General features: G+C 43.0%; 1 protein-coding gene across 2 annotated transcripts in view; it reads right to left on the reverse strand.

The window, feature by feature from the left end:
• SDHA (succinate dehydrogenase complex flavoprotein subunit A) overlaps window positions 1-27,624 on the reverse strand; it is an 803,000-nt gene that overhangs the window by 515,856 nt on the left and 259,520 nt on the right. For both annotated transcript variants that reach the window (XM_044065115.1, XM_044065116.1), the window contains exon 6: window positions 9,801-9,949. In XM_044065115.1, coding sequence (XP_043921050.1) covers window positions 9,801-9,949 — 149 coding nt within the window. The remainder of the gene's footprint in view (window positions 1-9,800; window positions 9,950-27,624) is intronic.

Here is a 27,624-nt window from a genome sequence, read left to right on the forward strand (position 1 = left end):
AGGGTCAGCATTATGGCTTTTGTAAAGAAATTGGTGAGAGTTAGGAACTCTGTAGTACCTATCAGGCTTGACTGGGGCAGGAGGCAGGGAATCCGGATTAAGGCAAGCCTCCGAGTAAACATCATCAAGTATGTCCAAGACAGGAGGTATCACCAGAGGTCTGTGCTGAGGTAACAAAAGAAATTCCCTAAGTCTTTTCTTGGAATCAGAAAAGTCTTGGCCTTCCCAATGGAAGTGTTCCCTCAAGGTATGCATGGTTTCCCCAAAAGAAAAATCCTGTGGGGGAGATACAGAAGGAATGGACTGCTCTGCATCAGAATCTTCAAAAGGGGAGTACGAGTGTTCCTCTTCATCAGAATGTTCTGAAAAATTGGAGCCCTGGTCAGAAGAGGGAGAATCTTCCTCCACTCTGGGTCTCTTGTCTGGAGGGGGTTGGGAGCCCCTGATAAGAGTAATTAAATCCGCAGCCATTTTTAGCATCTGCTTTTTAGGCATGGGGCCCGGAGATGGGCCCTGTGCAACAGGCCTCTTGGGATGCATGGCTAATTTGGACTTAGTAAAGGCCTTTATGGAAAAGGAAGATGAGGGTCTAAAGACACCATGGGTGGAAGTGGACCTGTCCACATTAGGAGGCTCAACACTCACAGTGACTTCGGAGGTTGTAGTCTGGGTATGGGCCGTGGTACCTGCGGTCTCGGTTACAGAAGACACCGCCAAAGAAGTGTCGTCAGTAGCCAGGGGCTGCTTAGGCATCTTGCTGAGAACCGGATCACGTGTAGCCGGTTTTGGCGTGGTGTCGGTGGAGACTGACCTCACGTGTCGGTCTTTGTCCTTGCGTTTTTTGGACAAAACGGTAGTCGGAGTCTCCGACGACATTTTATAATCAAAGGCTTTACCAAAAAAGTGCTGGGCGAACTCCGCCCGATGCTTAATAGTGCGTTTATTGAAAGTAGCGCAAAAGCGACAGCCCGAGACGTCGTGGTCTGGGCCTAAACAAGGTATGCAGGGGGAATGGAAATCCTTATGCGGTATTTGCTTCCCACAAGAAATACAATTGTTAACTTTGTCTGACATCGGTCTGAGGCAAGAAAGGTTTCCCCAACGGGGTACTTAGCTTTAAAGAAGACTTCAGTTTCCAATTTTTTGTAATTTCAGGAGCTGGCCGACCGGCACTTGCGAACTGCTTCTGCTTCGGGCACCGCGCGGCAAAAAAGACTGAAGAAAATGGCGTCGGCTGTGTCTTATATACCCCTGTCGCACTGACGGCAGGAAAGAAAGCAACAACCGACGCCGGACCTAGACTTTGGAATTCGGCCGACCGAGGACCCGCCTGACGGCAGAGAACCCTTCTGTGATTACTGCAGCTGTATGCACGATGAACAACATGATCAGGCAGATTTTGCTCCTTGAGCCAGGCATGCCTTCTTATCACAGATCCAATTACAGCAGCCCTGCAAGAGGCCTCCAAGGAATCAAAACCACATTGCAAAGTATGCTTTCCAGCCCGTTATGCTGAATGCAATAAATGCTGTAACTCTATTTTCCACACAATCAGAAATCAACATTTTCTGTTTCAGTAAGCCCATACCATGCTGTTGATATTTAAGCATATGAAACTGGCAGTTTAAAGCCCTGATTGCCAAGGTTGCAGACATATAAACCTTCTTTCCCCATCTATCCAGTGCCCTGGAATCTCTATTAGAAGGGGTATGATTTTTGGCTGTAGAAGCCTTAACACCCTTGGGACTCTGAGAAATAGTCTCAGGATCAGCAATATGAGTTTTGAAAAGAAATGTGCGGGTGTCAGGAACCCTGTAATATCTGTCTGGCTTACTAGGAGCCGGAGGCAGGGAATCAGGAGCCATGCTTGATTCCGAGAACACATCATCAACAATGTCTAATACAGGAGGTATTGTCAAAGGCCTATGATGAGGAAGAAGAAGAAGAAGAAAATCCCTAAGCCTCTTTTTAGATTCTGAGAAATCCTGACTCTCCCAGTGAAAATGTTCCCTTAAAGTATGCAAAGTCTCTCCAAAAGAATAATCCTCAGAAGGGATGGATTCCTCTGCATCAGAGTCCTCATAAGGTGGAATAAAAAAAATTCCTGATCAGAAGAGGAATCAAAAGAAATGGAAACCTGATCTGATGATTCATAATCAGTGCCTTGCCTAGGCCTCTTAGCAGGGGGGGGGGTTGGGAACCCCTGATCAAGGTAATTAAATCCTCAGCCATTTTGATCATTTGTTTTTTAGACATAGGGGCCTGAGCACGTGGCTCATGCGTCGGTTTTTTAGACATAGAAGTTGGTTTTGGCCTTGTTTTTGTTGATGGCGTTGGTTTAATATAAAAATGTTGAGGCCTGAAAACACCCTCAGAAGCAGGTGCCTGCTTAGCGGCTCCGGACTCATCCAAGGGAGAGACATTCACGGGTTCAATGCTTGCAGAATCTCGCGGCATACCGGACTCCGAATGGGTCTCAGTAGAGGCCTGTGACTCAAATGTAGCGGGTATCAGGGGCTGCAAAAGCCCCTCACTGAGTACTGGCGAACCGGCGACTGGCTTAGGAGAAGCTTAGTCAGTTTTGGACCTCGATGGTCTGTCTCTGTCTGTCTTTTTCCTTGCGTTTTTTGTGAACTCGGGTAGTCAGACTGCTAACCAACGACATTTCAGTGTAGTTAAATCTTGAACCAAAATATTTAGAAGCAAAAATATACAGACGCTTAATAGTGTGTTGGTTAAATTTAGCACAAAACCGACAGCAAGGCACGTTGTGATCAGAGCCTAGGCAAGGAATACAGTACAAATGAAAATCCTTATGAGGTATTTGCTTCTCACAAGCAATGCAATTATTAGCTTTTACTGACATCAGTAAGGAGCAAGAAAAAGTTTCCCCAACGGGGTCCTCAGCTTTAGTTTGAAGACTTCGGTTCTGAAACTCGAAAACGAAAATTTCAGGAGTCGGCCGACCAGCACTTGCGAACTGCTTCTGCTTCAGGCACTGCGCAACAAGAAAGACTGATTAAAATGGTGTTGGCTGCATGTTTTATACCCCTGATGACCTGACGTCATGGAAGAGGAGACAGCAACCAACGCAGGACCCTGTTATTCAGGCCAACTGAGTAAAATGACTGCAACAGTGAAACACGAAGAACATCCTTTCAATCAAATGATTATGAATTGTTAGTTCCATCTCCTCCTTATCTATAGGGCATCCATGAAAGTACAGTTGTGTACACTTACCATAAATGTAGATGTTAGAGTGTATTCACTGTTGCAGTCATTACATTTGGGTAATCTGCTGGCAGGTTGCCCTCAGTCGGCCTGAATTCCAAAGTCTTGGGTCCTGCATCGGTTGCGGTCTCCTCTTCCATGACATCAGGTCATCAGGGGTATAAAACATGCAGCAGACGCATGGGGATGGTGGGAGGGTAACCTGGACTGCAACAGTGAATACACTCGAACATCTACATTTATGGTAAGTGTACACAACTGTACTATGTTCTTTGTGTTTCACTGTTGCAGTCATTACATTTGGGTAGAATCCCAAAGCTATAGTTGGGAGGCTGGAGCTAAACAGCATTAGGAGCAGCTATAAGGCCCTGCAGAACTGCAGTGGCAAGCAATGATAATGCTTTGTAAAGGTGTGAACAGAACTCCAAGTAGCAGCCTCTAGAATGTCTTTGGTTGGTACTCCCCTTAGAAAGGCTGCTGATGTAGCTGCAGCTCTGGTGGAATGAGACCTAATGCCCTTGGGCACAGGTTTACCATGGTGTAAGTAGCAGAAACGGATGCAGTGGCTTATCCACTTTGAAACTGTCTGCTTTGAAATAGCCTTGCCCTCTGATCCTGCAGCATATGTCACTAGAAATTGCTCAGACTTTCTTAGAGCTTTAGTCCTGCTTAAGTAGAATCTTAGTTGTCTGTGTACATCCAAGGAATGCAGAATTCTCTCCCCCTTGTTCTGCGGATTTGGGTAAAAGGTTGGCAGATGAATTGTTTGGTTAAGAGCCACACTGGAAACGACCTTAGGCATAAAAGTAGGACTTGTCCTCAGAGATACCCTGCCTGGGTAAAATATAATTAAAGGCTCTATAGCCATGAGGGCCTGTAGCTCTGAAAACTCTTCTTGCTGAAGTAATTGCTAGAAGCAGAGCTGTTTTTCCATGATAAGAACTTTATATCAGCGGTAGCAGCTGGTTCAAATGGAGGCAGGGTGAGCTTTTCCAACACATAATTGAGGTCCCATGCAGGCAATGGTGATCTTCTAGCAGGCTTTAAATTTTTGGCTCCTCTAAGATACTGCTTTAGTAAAGGATGAGAAAAGATTAGTGGCTCTGTATTGTAATGAGCCGAAATGGCAGAGGCTTGGATTTTAATTGATGAGAAAGATGGGCCTTTGTCAAGCATCTCAGTTAAGTATTGCAATATCTGAGGAATATTTAGGTGGGCTGTATTAGTTCCTTGTGCTCGATTCCAAGCACAGAATCTCTTCCATTTGTCAGCATAAGAGTTTCTAGTACTAGGCCTTCTGGCTTCCAAAATGACATTCATCACAGCTTTACTGTGAGGTGTTGTTTGTATGACTACATGATCAGCCATGCTGCCAGGTTCAGAGTCTGTAGTTGATTGTGCAGGATCTGATTGTTATGCTGGGACAGTAGTTGTGGTCTTTGAGGCAAGGTCCAAGCTGGGTATTGAGACAAGTTCCTTAGGATTGGGAACCAGTATTGGCGGGGCCAGTCTGGGGCAATTAGCATCATATTTGGTTTCTCTTGTCTGACTTTTAGGAGGACACCTTGGGGAGAAGAGGCAGAGTAGGAAAGGCGTAAACTGAGAGGTTTTTCCAACTGAAGGATAGAGCGTCCACTTTCCATGCTTGTCTGTGATAAGTCCTTGTGCAGAATCTTTTCAATTGATAATTTTGAGGAGAGGCAAACAGATCTATGTCTGGGCTCCCCCATTTCTCTGTTATCATGCTGAAGACTTGTGGCTTTAGTTTCCACTCGTGAGGGTCCGTAAGGTTTCTGCTTAAATCATCTGCCAGAGTGTTTTGTTTTCCTGGCAGGAATTGTGCTTGAAGATGTATTTGGTAGGACAAGGCTGTGTTCCACAATGTCATGGATAATCTGCAGAGGGGGGTATGACTGTGTGCCCCCTTGCTTGTTTATATACCACATGACTGTGGTGTTGTCCATCTTTATCAGTAGTTGTCCTGGATGAAGTAAGTCCTTGAAGGCTGTTAGGGCATTTTGAACAGCTAGCATCTCTTTCTGGTTGATATGCAGATGCATTTGTTTTGGTGACCATATGCCCTGAATGCATCTTCCTGCCATGTGGGCCCCCCAGGCATAATCTGATGCGTCTGTTGTGATGGTTTGGCTGGCAGGGGGTAGAGTGAATGGCCGTCCCATGTTTTGGTGACATGCCCTTACCCACCATAAAAACTCCTGTTGCAGGCAGGGAATGAGAGGAATCATTGTTTCCAGACTGTGAGAATGTTGACTCCATCAACTTTTTAGGTACCATTGAAGTTTCCTCATATGCAGTCTTGCATATGGAATCAGTAGCATGCAGGATGCCATGAAGCCCAGAGCCTGCAGAATTTGTATTGCAGAAGACTGGGTTTTTGTTGCCATCAGTTGGAAGTAGTCAGTTGCCTTTGTTTGTCTGGAGTGAGGTAAGCCATCTGGGAAGTTGTATTCCAAGCTTGCACCCAGGAATGTTATCTTTTGAGAGGGTACCAATTGTGATTTCTTTTCGTTTATTGTGTACCCTAGGCATGTTAGAAGCCTTTTCACAAACGCCAGATATCGAAGAAGAATGTCCTTGTTCTCTGCTTGAATGAGACAGTAGTCCAAGTAAGGATATATTTGTATACTTCTTTGCCTGAAAATGTAATTACTGTTGCCAGGCACTTTGTAAAGACCCTGGGCGCAGTAGATAAGCCAAAGGGCAGTGCAGAGAATTGGTAATGCAGTAAGCCAGCCTTGAATCTGAGGTATCTTCTGCACGACTGTATTATTGGCACATGCAGGTATGCCTCTTTTAGGTCTAAAGTCACCATCCAAGCATTCTTGCCCAGCATGTGCAGAAGCTGCTGCAAAGTCAGCATTTTGAATTTTGGAATGTCCAGGAATGTGCTCAAAATCAATAAATCCAGTATTGGCTGCCAGGCCTTGTCCTTTCTGGGTACCAAGAACAGTCGAGTAAAAACCTTGTCCTTTTTCCTGTTCTGGTACTGTCTGAATGGCCCCCATATCCATGAGGGGCATAACCTGTTTCTGTGTCTCTGCCCATTGATTTTTTGGCAGATTCCTGCAATTCTTTATTTTCTGCACATTCTGAAATCAACATCATTTTCTGTTTCAGCAATCCCATAACGTGTTGCTGGTACTTAAGCATATGAAATTGACAGTTTAAGGCCCTGATTGCCAAGGTTGCAGATGGATAAACCTTTTTTTCCCCCCATCTGTCCAGTGCCCTTGAATCTCTGTCAGAGGGGGTAGGATTTTTTGCTGTTGAGGCCTTAACTCCCTTTAGACCCTGTAAAATAGTTTCAGGATCAGCAGCAGGGTTTCTACATAAAAAATTTATGTGAGACAGGGACTCTGTAGTATCTGTCAGGCTTACTGGGAGCCGGAGGTAAGGAGTCAGGGGTCAAGCTCGACTATAATGTCTAAAACAGGGTGAATGGCTAAAGGCCTGTGCTGAGGAAGAAGTAAATTCCTAAGCCTCTTCTTTGATTCTGAGAAGTCTCGACTCTCCCAGTGAAAATGCTCCCTCAAAGTATGCAAGGTTTCTGCAAATGAATAATCCTCAGGAGGAGATGCAGATGGAACAGACTCCTCAGCATCAGAATCCTCATAGGGAGGTATAGATAAATTCCTGATCAGAAGAGGAATCAGAAGAAATAGAAACCTGATCTGAAGATTCATAATCAGTGCCTTGCCTAGGCCTCTTATCAGGAGGGGGATGGGTACCCCTGATCAAGGTAATAACGTCTTCAGACATTTTGATCATCTGTTTTGTAGGCATAGAGGCCTGTGCATGTGGCTCATACATCGTTTTTTTTAGTTTTGGAAGTTGCTTTTGTCTTTGGTTTTGCAGCTTTTGTCAGTCTGATATACAAATGTTGAGGTCCGAATACACCCTCAGAAGCCGGTGCCTGTTCAGTGGCTCCAGACCCATATGAGGGAGATATATCCGTCGGTCCAATACCTTGAGTATCTTGCGGCATGCCGAACTCCACATGGGTGTCGGTAGAGGCCTGCGACTCGAAGGTAGAGGGTTATCAGGAGCTGCAAAAGCGCCTCACTGAGTACCGGCTAACTGGCGACTGGCTTAGGAGAAGCTTCGTCGTCTGTTTTGGATCTCGACTGCCTTTCTCTGTCCTTTTCTTTGCGTTTTTTATGTACTCTGGTAGTCGGACTACTATCAGACGACATTTCTGGGTAGTTAAATCTATTTCCAAAATACTTTGATACAAAAATATACCGACGCTTACTAGTGCGTTGGTTAAATCTAGCAGAAAACCGACAGCCAGGCACGTTGTGATCAGGGCCTAGGCAAGGAATACAGTATAGATGGAAATCCTTATGAGGTATTTGCTTTCCACAAGTAATACAATTATTAACTTTTTCTGACATCGGTAAAAAGCAAGAAAAAAGTTTCCCCAATGGGGTACTTTTAGTGAAGACTTCGGTTCTGAAACTCATACTTGAATATTTCAGTAGTCGGTCGACCAGCACTTGCGAAATGCTTGTGCTTCGGGCACCACGCGGGAAGAAAGACTAAAAATGGCATTGGCTGCATGTTTTATACCCCTGACGTCATGGAAGAGGAGACAGCAACCGACGCAGGACCCAAGACTTTAGAATTCAGGCCGAATGAGCGCAACCTGCCAGCAGATTACCCAAATGTAATGACTGCAACAGTGAAACACGAAGAACATATTTAGTCTGTGGCCAGATTTTCCAGATGATCTGCTTTGTAGAAATTTTCACAAAGCCCATGAATATGTCCTGGTCAATTTCCTTGTCTTAGGATCTCTTTTGAGACAACAGTTTACGTGCTCTTGTATTAATGCTAAAGTACATTTGCTTAACTGTTATAATTCTATACTCAAAAAAATTTTTATCTAATGTATATTAAATACAAAGTTTTCCTTTAGAACTTTGTTACATCCTCACGATTACAAGTACCTCTAAGTAAATTTCTACTGCCACACTTTACCATATTTCTTTATCCTTTGTTACAACCAGATTTCTACACAACTTCATATAATCCAACAACAAATCCTTCTAAACTACTTTCTATCTTCTCTATAATTATGCATTTGTAGGAACATATCATTAAATATTACTTATGGTTTTTATAATTTTTGTTTTTTTGCATTTTTACTAAATTGTACCCTGAAATACCATATTTCTTTACCTGTACTTCTGTATTACTATATTAGTAACAACTTATTTATTATGTCCATTGTCTTTATGGACCTTTTCTCCTCAGGACTACACTGCAAATGGGCTCCTCTCAGCCCAATGGACCGTCCTGGCAAACAAGCTGCAAATAAATAAAATAAAACATAAGCTCCAGCAGTTTGCTGTGCTCATTCATAATTTTAACTAGACAAAGATACAATCTGACACAATTACTGGGTGCATTTCAAAGATTCCAAGTGAATATTCATGTTCTTGAGATGTACAGTTTTTTTGTCTAATCTAGTCCAACTACTGTTATCTATTTTTTTTTTACTCTCTTCAGGACAGAATTGACATGTTACTTATACTACTAGGAAAAGTTTGGTCATGGGATTGGGAACTTCCCCTAGGCTTTTGATAGGTGCCATGGGACCTTTTACATCCACCTAAGCTACCACCAACTCAAGTAGATGAGACCTCGCTTTAACGTCCAAACCAAAAAGCGTCACATACAGAATAGAGGCAATCTGTAAATGTTTGACCATGCACGCCCTAACTTACACATGCCCTAACAATAACGTCTAAGGCTCCAAAATTGTTGGATACATTTGGGATGCAAGGCTTGTGAGCGTTATCTTGCTATGTACCTATAAACGAATGACAATATTTCAACAATTTTTTTTATCTAATTCAAGCAATAGCACAATAAACAATAAAGCAGTACATGTTACAGAACACCAAGAGGGCAGCCTTCCTTTGCTAATGACATTAAAGCATTAATGTCTTAAATACAACCACCTGAATTTTTTCAACAAGTTGCAAACTGCAAGTAACACAATAGAGGAGTCTTACAGTCACTAAACAACTATATTTTGATTGTTTTACTGCAAGAGGCATTCTGAAACATGATCTGTTCTACACCTACTCTGCAGGAAAAAAGCAAAAGCTAAACAAAACTATGGGCCAAAAGAACATTTTCTAAGGCAACATGATGATTAGCAGCCACTTAGGGATTTAAGTGCACTACACCCTTCACTTTTTATATACATCTCCAAACCTGCTGAGTTCCAGGGGGAAAAAAAGTTCAACACTTCTAAATGAGCTTTCAAATGCAAGTTTATGACCTGCAAAACTAATATAAGATCAGAGTGTAAAACAGCTTAGTGTGTTTACATCCAAAACCTTGCTGGAATAGTGACATGCAGTTACCAATACCAATCTTTAAAATCTTCACATATTAAGTACTGCTGTAACATGAACGTAAGAGTGTGTTAGACAGGTTCTCACGATTTTCATTCCCATTTTCTTTCCCACTAACCGCCAAACTATGTACAACTAAGCTGTCTTAATTTAATAACTTCTGAAAATGACCACCATTACCCTGTGGCAAGGACAGTGTTCTTTGCTCTAAATCTATGAATGTTTCCATCCTCCATTGACAACGCTATTACTCCACAGCACTGTCCATTTTCCATCAGGAGATCCAAGGCAAAATATTCCACAAAATAACTTGTATCATATTTAAGGGACTGGAAAAAAAGAGAGATAAAAGAGAAAATCATGTCACAAAAATAAAATACAGTTTATTATATAGTGAAATACTTTTATCATCTTTATTACATGATTCTACTAAAACTCAGATTAACCATGTAATTGATCCACACACACACACACACACACACACACACACACACACACACACACACACACACACCTTTAAGTCTCGCTCTGCATCTTTCTCAACTTGCATATGTACCAGATTGCTGGATTTTTGAGTCTCCAACACAGACATGTCCTTCTCTTCTCTGTTGGAATATTCATTACAATAAGAACTCCCTGTCAAGGACAACCAGATGTACAGCCAATATACCAAAGCCTTAAGTTGCTTTAAAGTACTCCATGCATCACACGTATCTTCCTTGTGTAGGGTAGGGCATAAAGGTGATGTCCAGACATACCACCTTCATAACTGATAGCCCCGATAGGAATGCCAGTCCAAGGAAAAAAAAGAGGAAACCCATACATCAGAAGACAAAAAGTCCAGGGGGAGGTGGGAGGGAGTAAATAATGCAACAGCAAAGAGGAGGAGATCTACTGTTACGTTAAGACTTTACACAACTGTACTGTTGTAGGATTCATTACATTAGAGAAAGAGTGCCAAAGCCTGGGAGGAGGAAAGACCAGCACAGCCCTCTAGGAAGCCAGGAAGGATGGCCCTAATAAAACCAGCTCTAGCTCTGGAGATTCCATCCAAGTTGTAGTGCTTGGTAAATGTATGCACGCAGGTCCAGGTAACTGCCTCTAAAATAGTGTTAGTATCCAAACCCTTGAAAACATCACCAAAAGAAGCCATAGCTCTAGTAGAATGACCATTAAAAGCATAAGAAAGGCTCTTACCATGAAAGGAATAACAAAAAGAAATAGCTTTAGAGATCCAAGAAGAAACCTTCTGCTTGGACACGGATAATCCTAAGGACCTAGGATGAAAGGAAACAAGGAGCTGATCAAATTTCCTAATAGCCTTAATCTAGTTGTCTATGCACATCCATTGTGTACAAGCACCTTCTCACTGGTAGATTGTGGAAAAGGGAAAAAGTGGGCAAATGACTAGATTAAGGGACAGCTCATTCACCACCTTGGGAATAAGAGGAGGACTGGTACGCAAGGACACCCTATCCTTATGAAACATTGAAAGAGGAGGACAAGCCCTTGCACCAGTCTGGCAAACGTAAGAGCTAACAAAAGTACAGTCTTCCAAGAGCAATGCTGAAAGGAAGCAGAGTCAATTTTTCCAAAACAAAATTAAGAGCCCAGGGAGGAGGAACAGGTTTCCTGGGAGGCTTAATATGAATGATGCTTTTAAGGAATTGCTTAGCTTCAAATCTAGAAGCTAAAGCGACAAGCAGAAATAGCCAATAAGTGGGCCTTAACCAAAGAATAGGCCAACCTAGCAATGAGCAATTTAATTCAGATAAGATAGAACCAAAGGGACATCCACAGAAAGTGGATCCATGTTAGAAGAAAAACACCAAACAGAAACCTCTTCCATTTGAATACGTAGGATATCCTAGTATTGGGTTTCCTTGCCTCCTGCAAGACCATAAGCACATCCTCAGAAAAAAGGTGCCTGTGGAATTAAAATCTTATCACCCACAGCATCAGTTGAAGAGTGGATAGGTGGGGATGGCATCAGGTGCTGACTTGTTGGAACATGGACTAAATTCATGGCTAGGCTTGTAAGGGCCTCAGGGCCAATAGCCTAGTAACTTCCTATGATCCTATGGATGAGAAATCCCTTTGTCCTGTGTAAGTAGTTCCAACCTGTGAGGTAACTTGTGATGGACTGCATTTGCCGAAATGCAGAAGAGGGAAAGTACAGTTGTGTACACTAACCATAAATGTAGATGTTTGAGTGTATTCACTGTTGCAGTCATCACATTTGGGTTATCTGCTTGCAGTAGCCCTCAGTAGGCCTGGATCCTGCATCAGTTGTGGTCTCATCTATCGTGACGTCAGGTAGTCAGGGGTATTAAGCATGCAGCCGATGCCATTACATCAGTTTTTCTTGACACAGATTATCAGGTGCCCCCTAATGGGAAGCAATTAAATATTATATATATATATATATATATATATATATATATATATATATATGTGTGTGTGTGTGTGTGTGTGTGTATATATATATATATATATATACACATACATATATATATATATATATATATATATATATATATATATACACACACACATTATATATATATATATATATATATATATACACACACACACACATATATACAAGGTTATACCTTCAACAAAAAAGCAAATACACCAAAAACCTTTTAAGCATAGTAAAGGAAAGTAGAGGTATAGCCAAAAGAAGTCAGGGGGCTGGAGGGAGGGTAACCAGGACTGCAACAGTCAATACACTCCAACATCTACATTTATGTTAAATGTACACAATATACCATGTTCTTCGTGTTTCACTGTTGCAGTCATCACATTTGGGTAGATTCCCAAAGCTAAGGATGGGAGGAGGAATTTAGACAGCATTGGGATCAGCTATAAGGCCCTGCAAGACTGCAGTGGCAAAGCCAGCTCTGGATTTAGAGAAAATTGGTAAATGGTAATGCTTGGTGAAAGTATGTACAGAACTCCAGGTAGCAGCTACTAGAACGTTCCTGGTAGGGACACCTCTGAGAAAGGCTGTAGAGGTAGATACAGCCCTGGATGAATGGGGTCTAATCCCCTGTGGGATAGGTTTTCCATGGTGCTTATAGTAGAAATTAATGCAATGGCCTGTCCATTTAGAAATGGTTTGCTTTGAAATAGCCTTCCCCTCTGCCCCTGCAGCAAATGCCACCAGCAGTTGTTCAGATTTTCTTCAAGGTTTAGTCCTGTTCAAGTAAAATCTAAGTTGTATGTGCACATCTAAGGAGTGCAGTATTTGTTCCCCTTTGTTCTGTGGATTAGAAAAGAAGGTTGGCAAATGAATGGACTGATTAAGAGCCACACTGGATATCACCTTGGGCATGAAGGAGGGATTGGTCCTGAGGGACACCCTGTCCGCATGAAAGATGATGAAAGGCTCCACTGCCATAAGGGCCTGTAATTCAGATATCCTCCTAGCTGACGTGATTGCTAAAAGGAAAGTTTTTTTCCAAGAAAGAAATTTTAAATCTGCAGTAGCAGCTGCTCGAAAGGAGGTAGAGTGAGCTTCTCCAATACAAAGTTAAGGTCCCAGGCAGGGGTCGGAGCTCTCCTGGGTGGTCTCAAGTTTTTGGCCCCTCTGAGGTACTGCTTTGAGCAGAGGATGAGAGGAGAGGGGAGGTTCTGTGTTACAATGAGCTGAAATGGCCATGGTGTGGATTTTAATGGAAGAAAAGGACAGGCCCTTGTGAAGCATCTCAGTTAAGTATTGCAAAATCTGAGGTAAATTGGGCGCTGCTGCGCTCATCCCTTGAGACTGGTTCCAGGCACAGAAACGTTTCCATTTGTCAGCATAAGATTTTCTAGTACTAGGTCTCCTTGCCTCTAAGATGACATCCATCACAGGTTTGCTGAGGGATGATAAGGGTGAAGTTAAGTGATTAGCCAGGCTGCAAGGTTCAATGTTGGAAGCTGAGGGTGCAGAATTTGGTTCTCCTGCTGAGACAGCAGGAAAGGGGTATGAGGCAGGTGCCATTGAGATAACTGCAACACACTGCGCAGGAGGGGGTACCAGTGTTGGCGTGGCCAGTCTGGAGCAAGCAAGATCATCCTTGGTTTGTCCTATTTGACTTTTAGTATAACTTTGGAGAGCAGAGGCAGCGGGGGGAAGGTGTAGACTGACAGGTTTTTCCAGCTGAAGGACAGAGCATCCACTTTCCAGGCTTGTTTGTTGGGAGTCCTTGTGAAAAACGTGTCCAACTGGTAGTTCTGGGGGGAGGCAAACAGGTCTATATCCAGGCTCCCCCATTTGTTTATCAACATGTTGAAAGTCTTTGGTTCCAGTTTCAATTCGTGTGGGTCCATGAAGTTTCTGCTTAGTCCATCTGCCAGTGTATTCAATTTTCCTGGCAGAAATTGAGCTTGTATATGCACTTGGTAGCTCAAAGCTGTGTTCCACAATGCCATGGCTAGTCTGCAGTGGGGGTAGGAATGTGTACCCCCCCCCCCGCTTGTTTATATACCACATAACCGTGGTGTTGTCCTGGAAGAATGTAGTCCATGAAGGCTGTCAGAGCATTCTGTACAGCTAACATTTCTTTCGGATTGATATGCAGGTGCATTTGACTTGGGTTCCATTTGCCCTGAATGCACTTCCCTGCCAGGTGAGCCCCCCATACATAGTCTGATGCATCTGTAGTTAGGATTTGGGTGGCAGGGGGTAGTGTGAATGGTAGTCCCTTGTTTTGGTGGCAGGTCTCTACCCACCAAAGGAACTCTAGGCGTAGGCAAGGTATGATAGGAATAATAGTTTCCAGGCTGTGAGAATGTTGACTCCATAGACTTTTTAGATACCACTGTAGTTTCCTTATTTGCAATCTTGCATATGGAATTAGAAGAATGCAGGACGCCACGAACCCAAAGACTTGCAGTATTTGTCTTGCAGATAGCAGGGTTTTTGCGGCCACTTGTTTGAAATAGGTTACCAAATGAATTTGCTTTTCTGGAGTGAGGTAAGCCATCTGGGCAGTTGTATTCAAGCTTGCTCCCAGGAATGTAATTTGTTGACAGGGTACCAGCTGTGATTTCTTTCCTTTATGGAGTACCCCAGACAAGTTAGAACCCTTTTTACAAAAGCCAGATGATTCAAAAGTATGCCCTGGCTTTCTGCCTGAATTAGACAATCGTCCAGGTGTGTGTATATTTGAATACATCTTTGCCTGCAAAATGCAATAGCTGGAGCCAGGCACTTTGTGAATACCCTGGGCGCAGTAGACAAGCCAAAGGGCAGTGCAGAGAACTGATAATGCTTGTAGCCTGCTTTGAAGCGTAGGTATCTCCTGGAAGATTCCCTGATTGGGATGTGCAGGTATGCTTCTTTTAAATCAAGTGTTGCCAACCAGGCATCTTTGCCTAGCACAGGAAGTAATTGATGAAGAGTCAGCATCCTGAATTTTGGAATCTCCAGACAGGTGTTTAGAGTAGACGGTTCCAGGACTGGACGTCATGATTTGCCTTTTCTGGGTACCAGAAAAAGTCTGGAGAAGAAAAGTACAGTTATGTACCTACCATAAATGTAGACGTTCAAGTGTATTCACTGTTGCAGTCATTACTCTTTGGTTATCCTGCTGGCAGGCTACCCTCAAGTCATCCAGAATTCCAAAGTCTAGGTCCGGCGTCGATTGCTGTCACCTCTTCCCTGACGTCAGTGCACCAGGGGGTATAAAAGATGCAGCAGACGCCATTTTCTTCAGTTTTTCTTGCCCCAGATGTCAGGTGCCCCCCAATTGGTAGGCTGAAAAAATATGCCAATAAAAATGCATGCACAAAAATAACATATACACCAAATAGGTTGTATAGGACAGAGAAGTGCAGATAAGTCCCAGCAAAGAAAAGGAGGATGGTGGGTGGGTAACCTGGACTGCAACAGTGAATACACTTGAACATCTACATTTATGGTAGGTACACGACTGTATTATGTTCATCGTGCTTCACTGTTGCAGTCATTACTCTTGGGTTGAATCCCAAAGCTGAGGAAGGGCGGCTGGGCTAAATAGGGTTAGGAGAGGCTATGGGGCCCTGCAGAACTGCAGTGGCAAAGCCGGCTCTGGACTTAGAGTAAAGAGGTAAGTGGTAGTGCTTTGTGAAGGTGTGCACTGAACTCCAAGTTGCAGCCTCTAAGATATCTTTGGTTGCTACTCCTCTGAGGAAGGCTGCTGAAGTGGCTGTTGCTCTGGTGGAATGAGGTCTAATGCCCTTAGGCACTGATTTGCCATGTTGAAAATAGCAGAAACAGATGCAATGGCCTATCCATTTAGAAACAATCTGCTTTGAGATAACCTTTCCTTGTGATCCTGCAGTATATGACACTAAAAGTTGCTCAGTCTGTCTGAAAGCTTTAGTTCTGTCCAAGTAGAAGCATAACTGCCTGTGTATGTCCAAAGAATGCAGAATTTTCTCACCATTGTTCTGTGGATTTGGATAAAAGCTAGGCAAGTGAATGGTTTGGTTAAGGGCCACACTGGACACCACCTTAGGCATAAATGTAGGGTTTGTCCTCAGAGAAACCCGGTCTGGATGAAAAATGATGAAAGGTTCCACAGCCATGAGTGCTTGTAACTCCGAGACTCGCCTTGCAGAGGTTATTGCTAGGAGCAGAGCTGTTTTCCAGGATAAGAATTTTATATCTGATGTTGATGCTGGCTCGAAAGGAGGCAGTGTGAGTTTTTCCAAAACATAATTGAAGTCCCAGGCTGCAACTGGTGCTCTCCTTGGAGGTCTAATGTTTTTGGCCCCTCTGAGGTACTGCCTTAGTAAAGGATGAGAAAAGACAGGTGGTTCTGTATTGTAATGGGCTGAAATGGCAGAGGCATGAATTTTAATTGACGAGAAAGAAAGGCCTTTGTTCAGCATCTCAGTTAGGTATTGTAAAATCCGAGGGATATTTGGTACACACGTGTCACTGCCTTGTTCCTGGTTCCAAGCACAGAATCTCTTCCATTTTTCTGCATAAAATTTTCTGGTACTGAGCCTCCTGGCCTCCAAGATAACATCCATAACAGCTTTTGAAAGAGGAGTGTTCTGGATGGCTACATTATCTGCCATGCTGCCAGATTTAAGGTCCCGAGTTGGCTGTGCAGGATCTGATTGTTTTGTTGGGTCAGTAAGTGAGAACCACACAAAAACGTTCGCTGTAGAGAACCAAATAAGAGTCCAGACCGAGACTGCTGCCAAAAGTACAATATTAATGTTCCAAAAGCACTGGACACACAAGAAACGCTTGATACTAATGCTTTACACACAGAAAGTACGTTTTCGAAAATCTTCATCAGATAGCAAACACCAAGCCTAGGTAACATTACAATTAAATACATCTGTTTGAATGAATGCACCAATGAATTCATAGCAATTAAACAAATCAATAATTCAGTTAAAAATGTGAATTGATTAAAAGTTAAAAACTTTTCAAATATAATTTCCTTGTCACTTCAACAACAATAATACACAAGTTGTAAAAAAAATAAAAGTTTATATTTAAATACTAAAATCTTTACCATAAAATACATGTATAATGTTAAAATCAGTTTTGTACCCATAAGAATTAATTAAAAAACATTTTGAAGGTCATTTTAAACCATTTATAATCCTATACTACCCTGAAAGTTTATAGTTTAGCACTCCTTAATTTTAAAACTGGAAGGATAGATATCATATAATTTAAACCGGGGTTTCTATTAGCTTCCAATATAATTTGCCATAATAACTCTCTGTATTCAAGTTTAGTCTCCCACATACACCCCCTAATTTCTCTAGCCACTGCTTCAATTACGAAAAAACAAAGGAGGCTTGTGGGCAAGTTAAAGTATGTTTAAAAAGTGCATTATTCATGTTATGCTTACTAAATTTCATAAAAGTGTTCATATATTCTTAATTTGAGCTTTCTCTCCGTTTTACCAACATAAAATGATCCACAAATTGAGCAAAGAGCTAAATAAACCACACCATTAGTGTTACAGTTAGAAAAAGAGTAGCTTTTAATGTGTTTGTTCCTGCTAGGAATATAGATACTGGAAGCATTAATAATATGTGAACATTGGGAACATGAACCACATTTAAAGGTCCCCAATCTTTTAGATGTACCTTGAACCACCTCCAAACTCAAATAACTTCTTAAAATTAGTATCCCTTCTATAAGTAAATTTTAAGGGTTGACTATGAATTTGTTTGAGTTCAGATATTTGTTTAAAACGTTCCCATTCTCTAGAGACAGTTTGTTTTATATACCCTGAATCACCTGTAAAATCCATAACATATGTCTCATCCCAATCATTAGTGAAAGTATTAGAATTATAACAAGAGTTAGGTCCTTCATCACAACCCAAAATGGGGGCAAACCTCTCTTTCCTATCTTCAATTACTTCTTTAGTAACTTCACAAATCAGATTTTCTGGGTAACGTCTCTGAACATTTGGGTAACAAAGTCACATTCCTTTAAAAATTCAGTATCTTCGGAAGTCATACGACTTATTCTAACTAACTGTCCTTTGCGTATGTTCTTTTTTTGAAAGAACGGATGCCCACTATTAAAGTGGAGATATGAGTTGGAAAAAGTTCCTTTTCTACTGACTTTGGAAGAAAAGGAATGATCTAATTTAATCAAAGAAATATCTAAATAGATCAGTTGTTGAGTATCAAAATGGTAGGTAAAATCCAAAAATTCTGTGGTAGCTTTCAAATAGGAAAGGAATTCAAAAAATCTTTCTTGAGAATCATTCCAAAAATTCAAATGTCATCAAGAAAGCATTTGTAAAAACACCAACAATTGGAAAACTCTGAATCAGTGGCAAATAATTTTTCCCACCTAGACAAAACTATTTGCATAAGTGGGGGCACATTTTGCCCCCATAGCAACCCCTCTTTCTTGCTTATAAAATTCCCCTTCAAAGAACATAAAATTGTTCTTAAGAACCATTTCCATTAATTACAGGCATGTCGTAAAGTCCTGCGAACTAAATTTACCACTATCTCTCATACTTTCCTCAAGCCATAATATACCAATTTCATGAGGAATAGAACCAAATATGTCAATATCCAAAGTTATGAAAAGTATATTAGGATGAAATAATTCAGGTTTTACCTGCCTAAGAAAGTCCGAGGAATCCTTTAAAACAGTAACTCCCTCACTTGAGAGTGTTTTCAACTTAACATCCACATATTTTGCTAGAGAGGTAGTAATGGAACCCTCAGAGGAAACAATAAGTCTTAAGGGTGGATCCACGGGGTCCTCATGGACCTTTGGAATGCCAAATACTGATGGTGTCCTGGGATATTTATTAAACAAAAAATTGTAAATGTCTAAGTCAATAGATCCTTCTAACAAATCATTTAAAAGAACATTAATTTTAGAATAAGCTATATTAACTTCATTCAAAGATGATTTGGAATATTTACTATCATTAGACAACTTATATTTAATTTTTGATTCATACAAAATGTAGTCCATAAGCACAGTTCCACCCCCTTTGTCAGGTAGTGAGAAATTTTAAGACAATATCCATGCTGGACCTTGAGACAAGCTCTTTAGGATTGGGTACCATTGCTGTCGTGGCCAGTCTGGTGCAATCAGTATCATTTTTAGCTTCTCTTGTCTGACCTTTAGGAGTACCCTGGGAAGGAGAGGCAGTGGGGGAAAAGCATATACCGTTAGATAGGACGTCCACTTTCCATGCTTGCTTGTGATAAATCCTTGTGCAAAATCTCTGCAATTGGCAGTTGTGAGGGAAGGCAAATAGATTTAAGTCTGGGCATCCCCATTTCCTTATTATCATGCTGAAGACTTGTGGATCCAGTTTCCATTAGTGGGGATCCATGATGTTTCTGCTTAGTTCATCTGCCAAAGTATTTGTTTTTCCTGGCAGGAATTGTGCTTGCAGGTTCATAGGTTCATACTAGGCTATCTGCCCTAGGGCATTTAAAAGCCTAGCCAGAGTGTGTGTGGCTTTCACCACCCCTTAGGATGAGAATACTATACCCATTAGTTTGCTGTGCCTCTGTCCAGAAGTGATACAGAGATGATTCCCGGGGTAAACCTACGATCTACCATCCACTCGTCAAGATTTCTCTTGAACAGAGTCAGTGAGGGGCTCTGCCTCACATGGACTGGGATTCTGTTCCATAGTGTAGGGAGTCTCTGAGTGATGAATCTGTCCCTCCAGCACGTCCTATTTATATCCGTGTTGAGGTTTAAGTCTCTTGCTCTCGTGGCTCTGGTGGATTTGGATTTTTTGAGGTGGAGCATGTCCATTAATTCCGGGTTGGACATGGCCTTGTATGTCAGGCACAGATCACCTCTGAGCAGCCGGTATGCGACTGAATAGAGCTGGAGTTTCTTCAGTCGGGCATCGTATGACATATGTTTGAGCCTTTATCCTTTTGGTGAGGAACTTTTGGGGTCTTTCCAACTGCTGCAGGTGTCGGGTAAGGTACATTCTGAATGGGGCGTTGTACTCAATCATTGGTCTGATAAGTGAAGAGTACAGGGGTACAATGACCTCTCCTGATCTGGATGTGAATCCCTTCATGATCAGGTGGGCAATGTAGAAGGTCTTCCTAACCACTTTGGCAATGTGAGTGTCAAAAGAGAGGTTGCTGTCAACTTGGGTCTCCAGGTCCCTGATAACTTCTTCCGTGTTTAATGGATTACCACCTATGTGGTAATTAGGGGTTACCTTGTTTTTCCCAAAGGGTATGACTATACATTTTTGGCATTTAGCTTAAGGCCATGGCTCTGGCACCAGTTATCCATTTCTATGAGACCTTTCTGGAGGATGTCTGTGTCTGATGGAGTGTCAATTATGGTGCCCAGTTTGCAGTCATCTGCAAATTTTGTCAGCCACAATCCCCTATGTTTGCCTGCACTTCAGAAAAATAAATGCCGAACAAGAGGGGGCCCAGGACTGAGCCCTGTGGGACACCGCTCGTGACCGGCTTAGAGTCTGACATGACACCAGCAACTCTAACCCTGTGTGTTCTGTCCTTGAGCCAGTTTGCAACCCATCTTGTGACATATGGGTTTACATCTAAGCTGGTGAGCTTTTCTATGATGCCCGAGTGGGGTATTGTGTCAACGCTTTTGCTAGGTCAAGGTAGGCTGTGTGAACTGCCTTACCCTCATCAATGGCCTTAGTGACTGTTTGAAAAGTCGACCAAGTTCAAGAGGCAGGATCTGCCCTTGACAAAGCCAAATTAGGTAGGATCCAGTGTCTGTAGGTCCCCAATGTCTTTATTTATGAGTTCCATTATGATCCTCTCCATAGCTTTGCAGACAAGGCTCGTCAAGCTTATGGGCGGTAATTTCAGGGTCCGTAGAAGCACCGCCTTTGTGGAGTGGGACCACAGTTGCCATACGCCATTCTTTGGGTACGTATCCTGTAGTAAGGCTAAGATTAAACAGCAGCCTTATGTGTGGGTTTAGTTCCTCATTGAGTTCGTGTAGCACACAGCCGGGGATACCGTCCGGTCCCATTGATGCTGTGTTTTTTGCTTTAGAGAGAGCAGCTCTCACCTGGGCATCTGAGATGTTTGGGAGGCTAGACTCTGTTGGGATAGATATTTCTCCTTTTGGGGGGGAGGGAGGGGAGAAATTTGCACTGAGCCTGTCTGCCAATATGTTGGCAATGTCTGTGGGTTCAGTGATTTTTTTATCATTTTGGACTAATTCTGAGCATATCTGGGTGTTTCCACCCAGGTTTCTAACATAGCTAAAGAAGGCTTTATGATTGTCTTTTGTGTCATTAGCGATTTTTCTCTCAAAGTTGGCCTTGGATGACTTTGAGTGATCGTAGTTTTTTGCTAGTATTGATCAGAGATGCCTTCCCATTTAGGGATTTTGCTATGTCATGTAGTAGCTTTCTCCTCTTGTTGTAGAGTTTGTTTATGGCTGGAGTCCACCAGACCGGGCGCTTGCCTTTGGTGGAAAGGGTCTTGATTTTATTAGGGATTGCTTGATCCATACATTCCTGGAGGTGCTCGTAGAAGGCATTTGTAAGGGTTTCAGCAGCGTGGGTTGTGGTTTCCACTGGCTCGGGGGCCTTGAAGGATACCACTCCAGTCTTAAGAAGTGTGAAGTTTGCTTTTGAGAAGTTCTTCACTGTGGTCTTTTTTGCTGGGGGTGGTGGCGGGATGTGGATCTCCAGTGAGATTAATTTATGGTCTGATCTCACCAGTGAGGGATATACTTCCGGTGTGGAGCATTTTGTCCCCATGTTTGTGATGATCAGGTCTAGTATATTTTCTCCTCTTGTGGGAATGGTGACTAGTTGTTCCATAGCATTTGAGTTTATGAACTCAAGGAACCTTTGGGCTAGGGTGTTGGGGCTTGAGTAATGTTCCCAGTCTATGTTTGGGTAGTTGAAGTCACCCAATATGATGGTGTTTGGAGAGACATTCATACTCTCCAGTGTCTTCAAGAAGGCTGTGTGGGTTTCCTGAGTTTGAGAAGGTGGTCTGTAGCATGTTACAAACTGTAGGGCAGTTTTACCTATGGTTAATTGCACCTGGATGGTCTCCGATGCTTAGTGCGTTGCCACTAACCTGGAGGTGTGGGTATCCTTTATGAATATGGATACTCCCCTCCTTTTGTGGTTCGGTCCGGATTTTGGGGCGGAACGCATGATATGAGGTATAACCTGATAGTGCTGGGGTGCTCTCAGGAGCCTTGAACCAGGTTTCAGTCACAGCACAGACATCGATGTTCTCCATACTGAGGAGGGCTTCGAGGGCGTGCATCTTGAGGTTTAGACTTCTGGCATTGAGCAGTATTACCCTTAGTTTTTCTCCATTTTTGTTTTCTAGGGCGGTAGGTTTATCATTTGAGCCTTGCCTAAAAAAGGCACTATGGGGGGTGGCAAGAGCCTTTGCCAATATCTGGAAGCCCAGGGGTGACAGGTGCAAGCCGTCCCTTGCGAAGCAGCGTGGCTTGTCAAGCATGTCATCCCAGGCAGACAGACATTGGATCCCCTTAGAATGACACCAGTAATTAAGCCAATTATTAAAGCTGATCATTTTGTCTCTGTATTGTGGCATCATTCTTGGTGACGGTAGGATAATGCTCAGGGTCAGGGTCATACCGGCCTGGGCTACATAATCTGAGAGCTCCTCTATGTCTCTTTTCATGCAGTCCAGGGAGGTACGTCTCAGGTCATTCACACCGGCATGGACAATGACTGAGTCATACTTGTACTTGCTGTGGAGTGACCTGAGTGCTTGTGTTATGTGGCGGATTCTAGTGCCTGACAGGCAGCTTACTGTGATCTTTTCCTTGTTCAGTCTGGTGAGTGGGACGTCAGTGTGTCTAACTATGGAGTCACCTATAACAAGTGTGTCTGGCATTGTGTTTAGCCTTAAGGGCTGTGACTGTTTAGCACACTGACTTTGAGAACTATGTGTTGCATGTCTTATGTCTTGAGGTGGCAGTTGCTTGGGTGTCTGCTTTGGAGGCCTCTGTAGTTTTGGTAGATTTTTGATCAGTGCCTCCGAGTATGTCTTTGTGTGTTTATGTGTTTGTTTTGCAGTTGTGATAGTTCTATGTGAAACTTGAAAAGCCAATGCTGTGTCCCATAAGGTCATTGCTTGTCTGCAGAGGGGGTAGGAATGTGTACCTCCCTGCTTGTTTATGTACCACATGACCGTAGTGTTGTCTGTCTTTATCAGTAACTGTCCTGGATGAAGCAGGTCCTTGAAAGCTGTCAGGGCATTTTGAACCGCTAGCATCTCTTTTTGATTGATGTGAAGATGCATCTGGTTTGCAGGCCATGTGTCCTGAATACATTTTCCTGCCATATGGGCCCCCCAGGCATAGTGTGATGCATCCGTTGTCAGTGTCTGTCTGGCTGTGGGTAATCTGAATCGCAGACCCTTGTTGTGGTGACAGGCTTTTGCCCACCATCGAAACTCCTGTTGCAGGCAGGGAATGAGTGCAATTACTGTCTCCAGGCTGTGGCAATGCTGAGTCCAAACACTTTTTAAATACCATTGTAGTTTCCTCATATGCAGTCTGGCATATGGAATTAGTAGAATGCAGGATGCCATGAAACCCAAGGCCTGCAGGATTTTCCTTGCAGATAAGTGGGTTTTTGTTGCCAATTTTTTGTAGTAAGTAGTCAGTTGCTTTTGTTTGTCTGGCATGAGATAAGTCATCTGGGTAGTTGTATTTAAGCTTGCACCCAGGAATATTATCTCTTGAGAGGGCACTAGTTTTGATTTTTTTTCGTTTACCGTGTACCCTAGGCCAATTAGTAATCTTTTTACAAACACCAGATGCTTTAGAAGAATGTCTTTGTTCTCTGCTTGAATTAGGCAGTCGTCCAAGTAGGGATATATCTGAATTCCTTTTTGTCTGCAAAACGCAATTACTGGTGCCAGGCATTTTGTGAAGACCCTGGGCGCAGTAAATAAGCCAAAAGGCAGTGCAGAGAATTGGTAATGAATTGAGCCAGCTATGAATCCGAGGTATCAAGATTGTCTGATTGGTACATGCAGGTATGCCTCTTTTAGGTCCAAAGTTAGAAGCCAAACCTTCTTGCCCAGCATGGGCAGTAGCTGCTGTAGAGTCAACAAATTGAATTTTGGAACTTCCAGAAACGTATTTAGTATAGATAGAACAAAACCTGGAGACCAATACTGGACCTTTCTGGGTACTAGGAAAAGTCTGGAGTAAAATCCTTGCCCATGCTCTTGTTGTGGTACTTGCTGAATGGCCCTCATGTCCATAAGGGCTGTAATTTGTTTTTGTGCCTCTGCCCATTGATTGTGTGGCAGGTCTGGCATACCTTTTGACCTTGGTAGTGTGTGAAAATGGAACCTGTAGCCTTGGGACACTATGTTCAGGATCCATTTGTCTTGGGTAACCATTTGCCAATTTGATGAAAAAAGTGCTAGTTTTCCCCCGAAGGGGGCTGCTAAAAGAAAAGTGCTTGGATCTGGTAGAGGAAAGTCATTGGAGCTGTTTCGTTGTGATTTGTCTTCTCCGCTTTTGGAGGTAGGAGCACCCCATTGTTTAGGCCTGTATGAGCCTTGGGGCCGAGATCTGCCTCTGGGACGCCTGTATCTGCCTCTTTGTGGTCAGTTTGACACTGGAAAGGACCAAATTTTAGAGGGCCAGTTCCTGCTAAACCTGGGTGACTGTACCTGTAAGAAATCCTTGACTGCCTGCATGGATTTTGCTTTATCCTCCATTTTTTTTCAACACCTCTTCTGCTTTAGTACCAAAGTATCATGCTGTAATGGTGCATCTAATAATTTTGCTTTAACATGATCAGGCAGATTCTGTTCCTTTAACCAAGCATGCCTCCTAATAACAGTACCTGTAACAGCGGCACTGCAAGAGGCCTCCAGTGAATCATAACCACATTGCAAAGTATGCTTTCCCACTTGTTCAGCTGCATACAATAAATCCTGCAATTCCTTGTTCTCTGAACATTCAGTATTTGTCAACATTTTCTGTTTAAGTAGTGACATTAAATATTGCTGATATTTAAGCATATGAAACTGACAATTTAAAGCCCTTACAGCCAGGGTAGCAGAAGTGTAGACTTTTCCCCCATCTGTCTAGAGCCCTAGAATCCATATCAGAGGGGACAGGTTTTTTTGCAGTGGAAGCTTTAACCCCTTTGGGACCCTGAGATATAGTTTCTGGGTCAGCAGCAGGGTTTTTATATAGGAATTTATGAGAATCCGGGACCCTGTAGTATCTGTCTGGCTTAGCAGGTGCAGGGGGTAAATCAGGGGACAGGCCGGACTCTGAAAATACATCATCTACAATGTCCAGAACAGGTGGAATAGCAAGGGGTCTGTGCTGAGGAAGTAGCAGAAAGTCTCTGAGCCTTTTCTTCGATTCAGAATAATCTTGGCTCTCCCAGTGGAAATGCTCCCTCATGGTATGCAGGGTTTCCCCAAAAGAATGATCCTTAGGAGGAGAGGCTGAAGGAATGGATTCTTCAGCATCAGAATCCTAATAGGGAAGCATGGAGTAATCCTGTTCAGAAGAAGAATCAGAGGAAATAGAAACCTGATCAGAAGAATCATACTCTGTCTCTTGCCTAGGCCTCTTATCAGGAGGGGGATGGGAGCCCCTGATCAAACTAATTAGGTCTTCGGCCATTCTGAGCATCTGTTTTTTAGGCATGGAAGTCTGCTTTAGTCTCTGAAGCTGAAGATGGCTTAATATATAGTTGTGTAGGTCTGAAGACACCCTCAGAAGCAGATGCCTGCTCAGCAGCTCCGGACCCATCTGAGGGAAAGATTTCCAAGTGTCCAATACCTTGAGTTTCCAGAGGCCCAGTCGGCTCCACGTGGGAGTCGGAAGTGGCCTGTGGCTCTGAGGTAACGGGCGCCAGGGGCTGCGAAAGTGCCTCACTGAGAACCGGCGAGTGGCCTAGCAGAGGCTTCGTCTTCGGTTTTGGACCTCGGGTGCCTATCCTTTTCCTTGTCTTTGCATTTATTGTAAACTCCAGTTGTTGGCCAGTCCGACGTCATTACATAATTAAATCTTCGGCCAAAGTAATGAAATGCAAAATAGAACCAGCACTTGATAGTTGGTTGGTTAAATCTAGCACAAAACCGACAGCTAGCAAAAGTTGTGATCAGGGCCTAGGCAAGGTATACAGTAAGAGTGAAAATCCTTATGAGGTATTTGCTTCCCACAAGAAATACAATTGTTAACTTTTTCTGACATCGGTCTGGAGCAAGAAAAAAGTTTGCCCAATGGGGTACTTAGCTTTAATGAAGACTTCGGTTCTGAAATTCGGATTTGAAAATCTCAGGAGTCGGCCAACCGGCACTTGCGAACTGCTTTTGCTTCAGGCACCGCGCGGCAAGAAAGACTGAAGAAAATGGCGTCGGCTGCATCTTTTATACCCCTGGCGCACTGACATCAGGGAACAGGCGTCAGCAACCGACGCCGGACCTAGACTTTGGAATTCTGTCCGACTGAGGCTAGCCTGCCAGCAGGATAACCCAAGAGTAATGACTGCAACAGTGAAACACGATGAACATCCTTGTCCCTTTTCCTCTTCTGGTACCAGTTGAATAGCCCCCATGCTTAAGAGGGAAAGTACTTTTTTTTTTTTTGAGCCTCTGCCCACTGATTTGGGGGCAGGTCTGGCCACCCATTTGGTGTTGGCAACGTGTGGAAATTAAATCTGTATCCCTGGGACACTATTTAAAACCCATTTGTCCTGGGTTATGAGTTCCCAGTTCTTTGCATGAAGAGTAATCTTTCCCCCCAAAGGGGCGGTCAAAAGATAAGTGCTTGGGAATTTTAAAAGGAAGTCATTGAGACTGTTTACCATAGGGGGTGTCTTATTTCCAGATTTGGAAGTGGAGGCCCCCCACTGCTTAGTTCTGGGAGTCCCCTAGGACTGAAACCTGGGGTTTTTGCTGTGTCTGGCTTTGGCTTGAGAGGACCTGGAAGGGACTGGAAAGGACCAATTTTTAGTAGGCCAGTGCCTACTAAATCTCGGAGGTTGCACTTGTAAAAAATCTTTAACAGTTTGCATAGATTTAGTTTTATCTTCCATCTTTTTAAGAACTTCTTCAGCCTTGTTGCCGAACAGGCGGTCCTCATTTAAGGAGCATCCAACAATTTAGCCTTAACATGATCAGGCAAAGATTGCTCCTTAAGTCAAGCATGTCTTCTAAGCACAGACCCAGTAACAACAGCCCTGCAAGAGGCCTCTAAAGAATCAAAACCACATTGCAAAGTATGTTTTCCAACTTGTTCAACAGAATGCAGTAAGTCCTGTAAATCCTTATTTTCCACACAGTCAGGAATTAACATCATTTTCTGTTTAAGCAGTCCAATAATATGTTGTTGATATTTTAACATATGAAATTGGCAGTTTAAAGCTCTGATTGCCAAGGTTGCAAAAGTATAAACCTTTTTACCCCATCTATCCAGCGCACTGGAGTCTCTATCAGAAGGGGTAGGATTTTTAGCAGTAGCAGCCTTAATGCCCTTGGGCCCCTGAGAAATAGTCTCTGGATTTGCAAC

The sequence above is a fragment of the Protopterus annectens genome, chromosome 3.part0 (assembly GCF_019279795.1).
Source record: "Protopterus annectens isolate FY-2018-M chromosome 3.part0, PAN1.0, whole genome shotgun sequence".
In the NCBI taxonomy this organism is placed as follows: Eukaryota; Metazoa; Chordata; order Ceratodontiformes; family Protopteridae; genus Protopterus; species Protopterus annectens.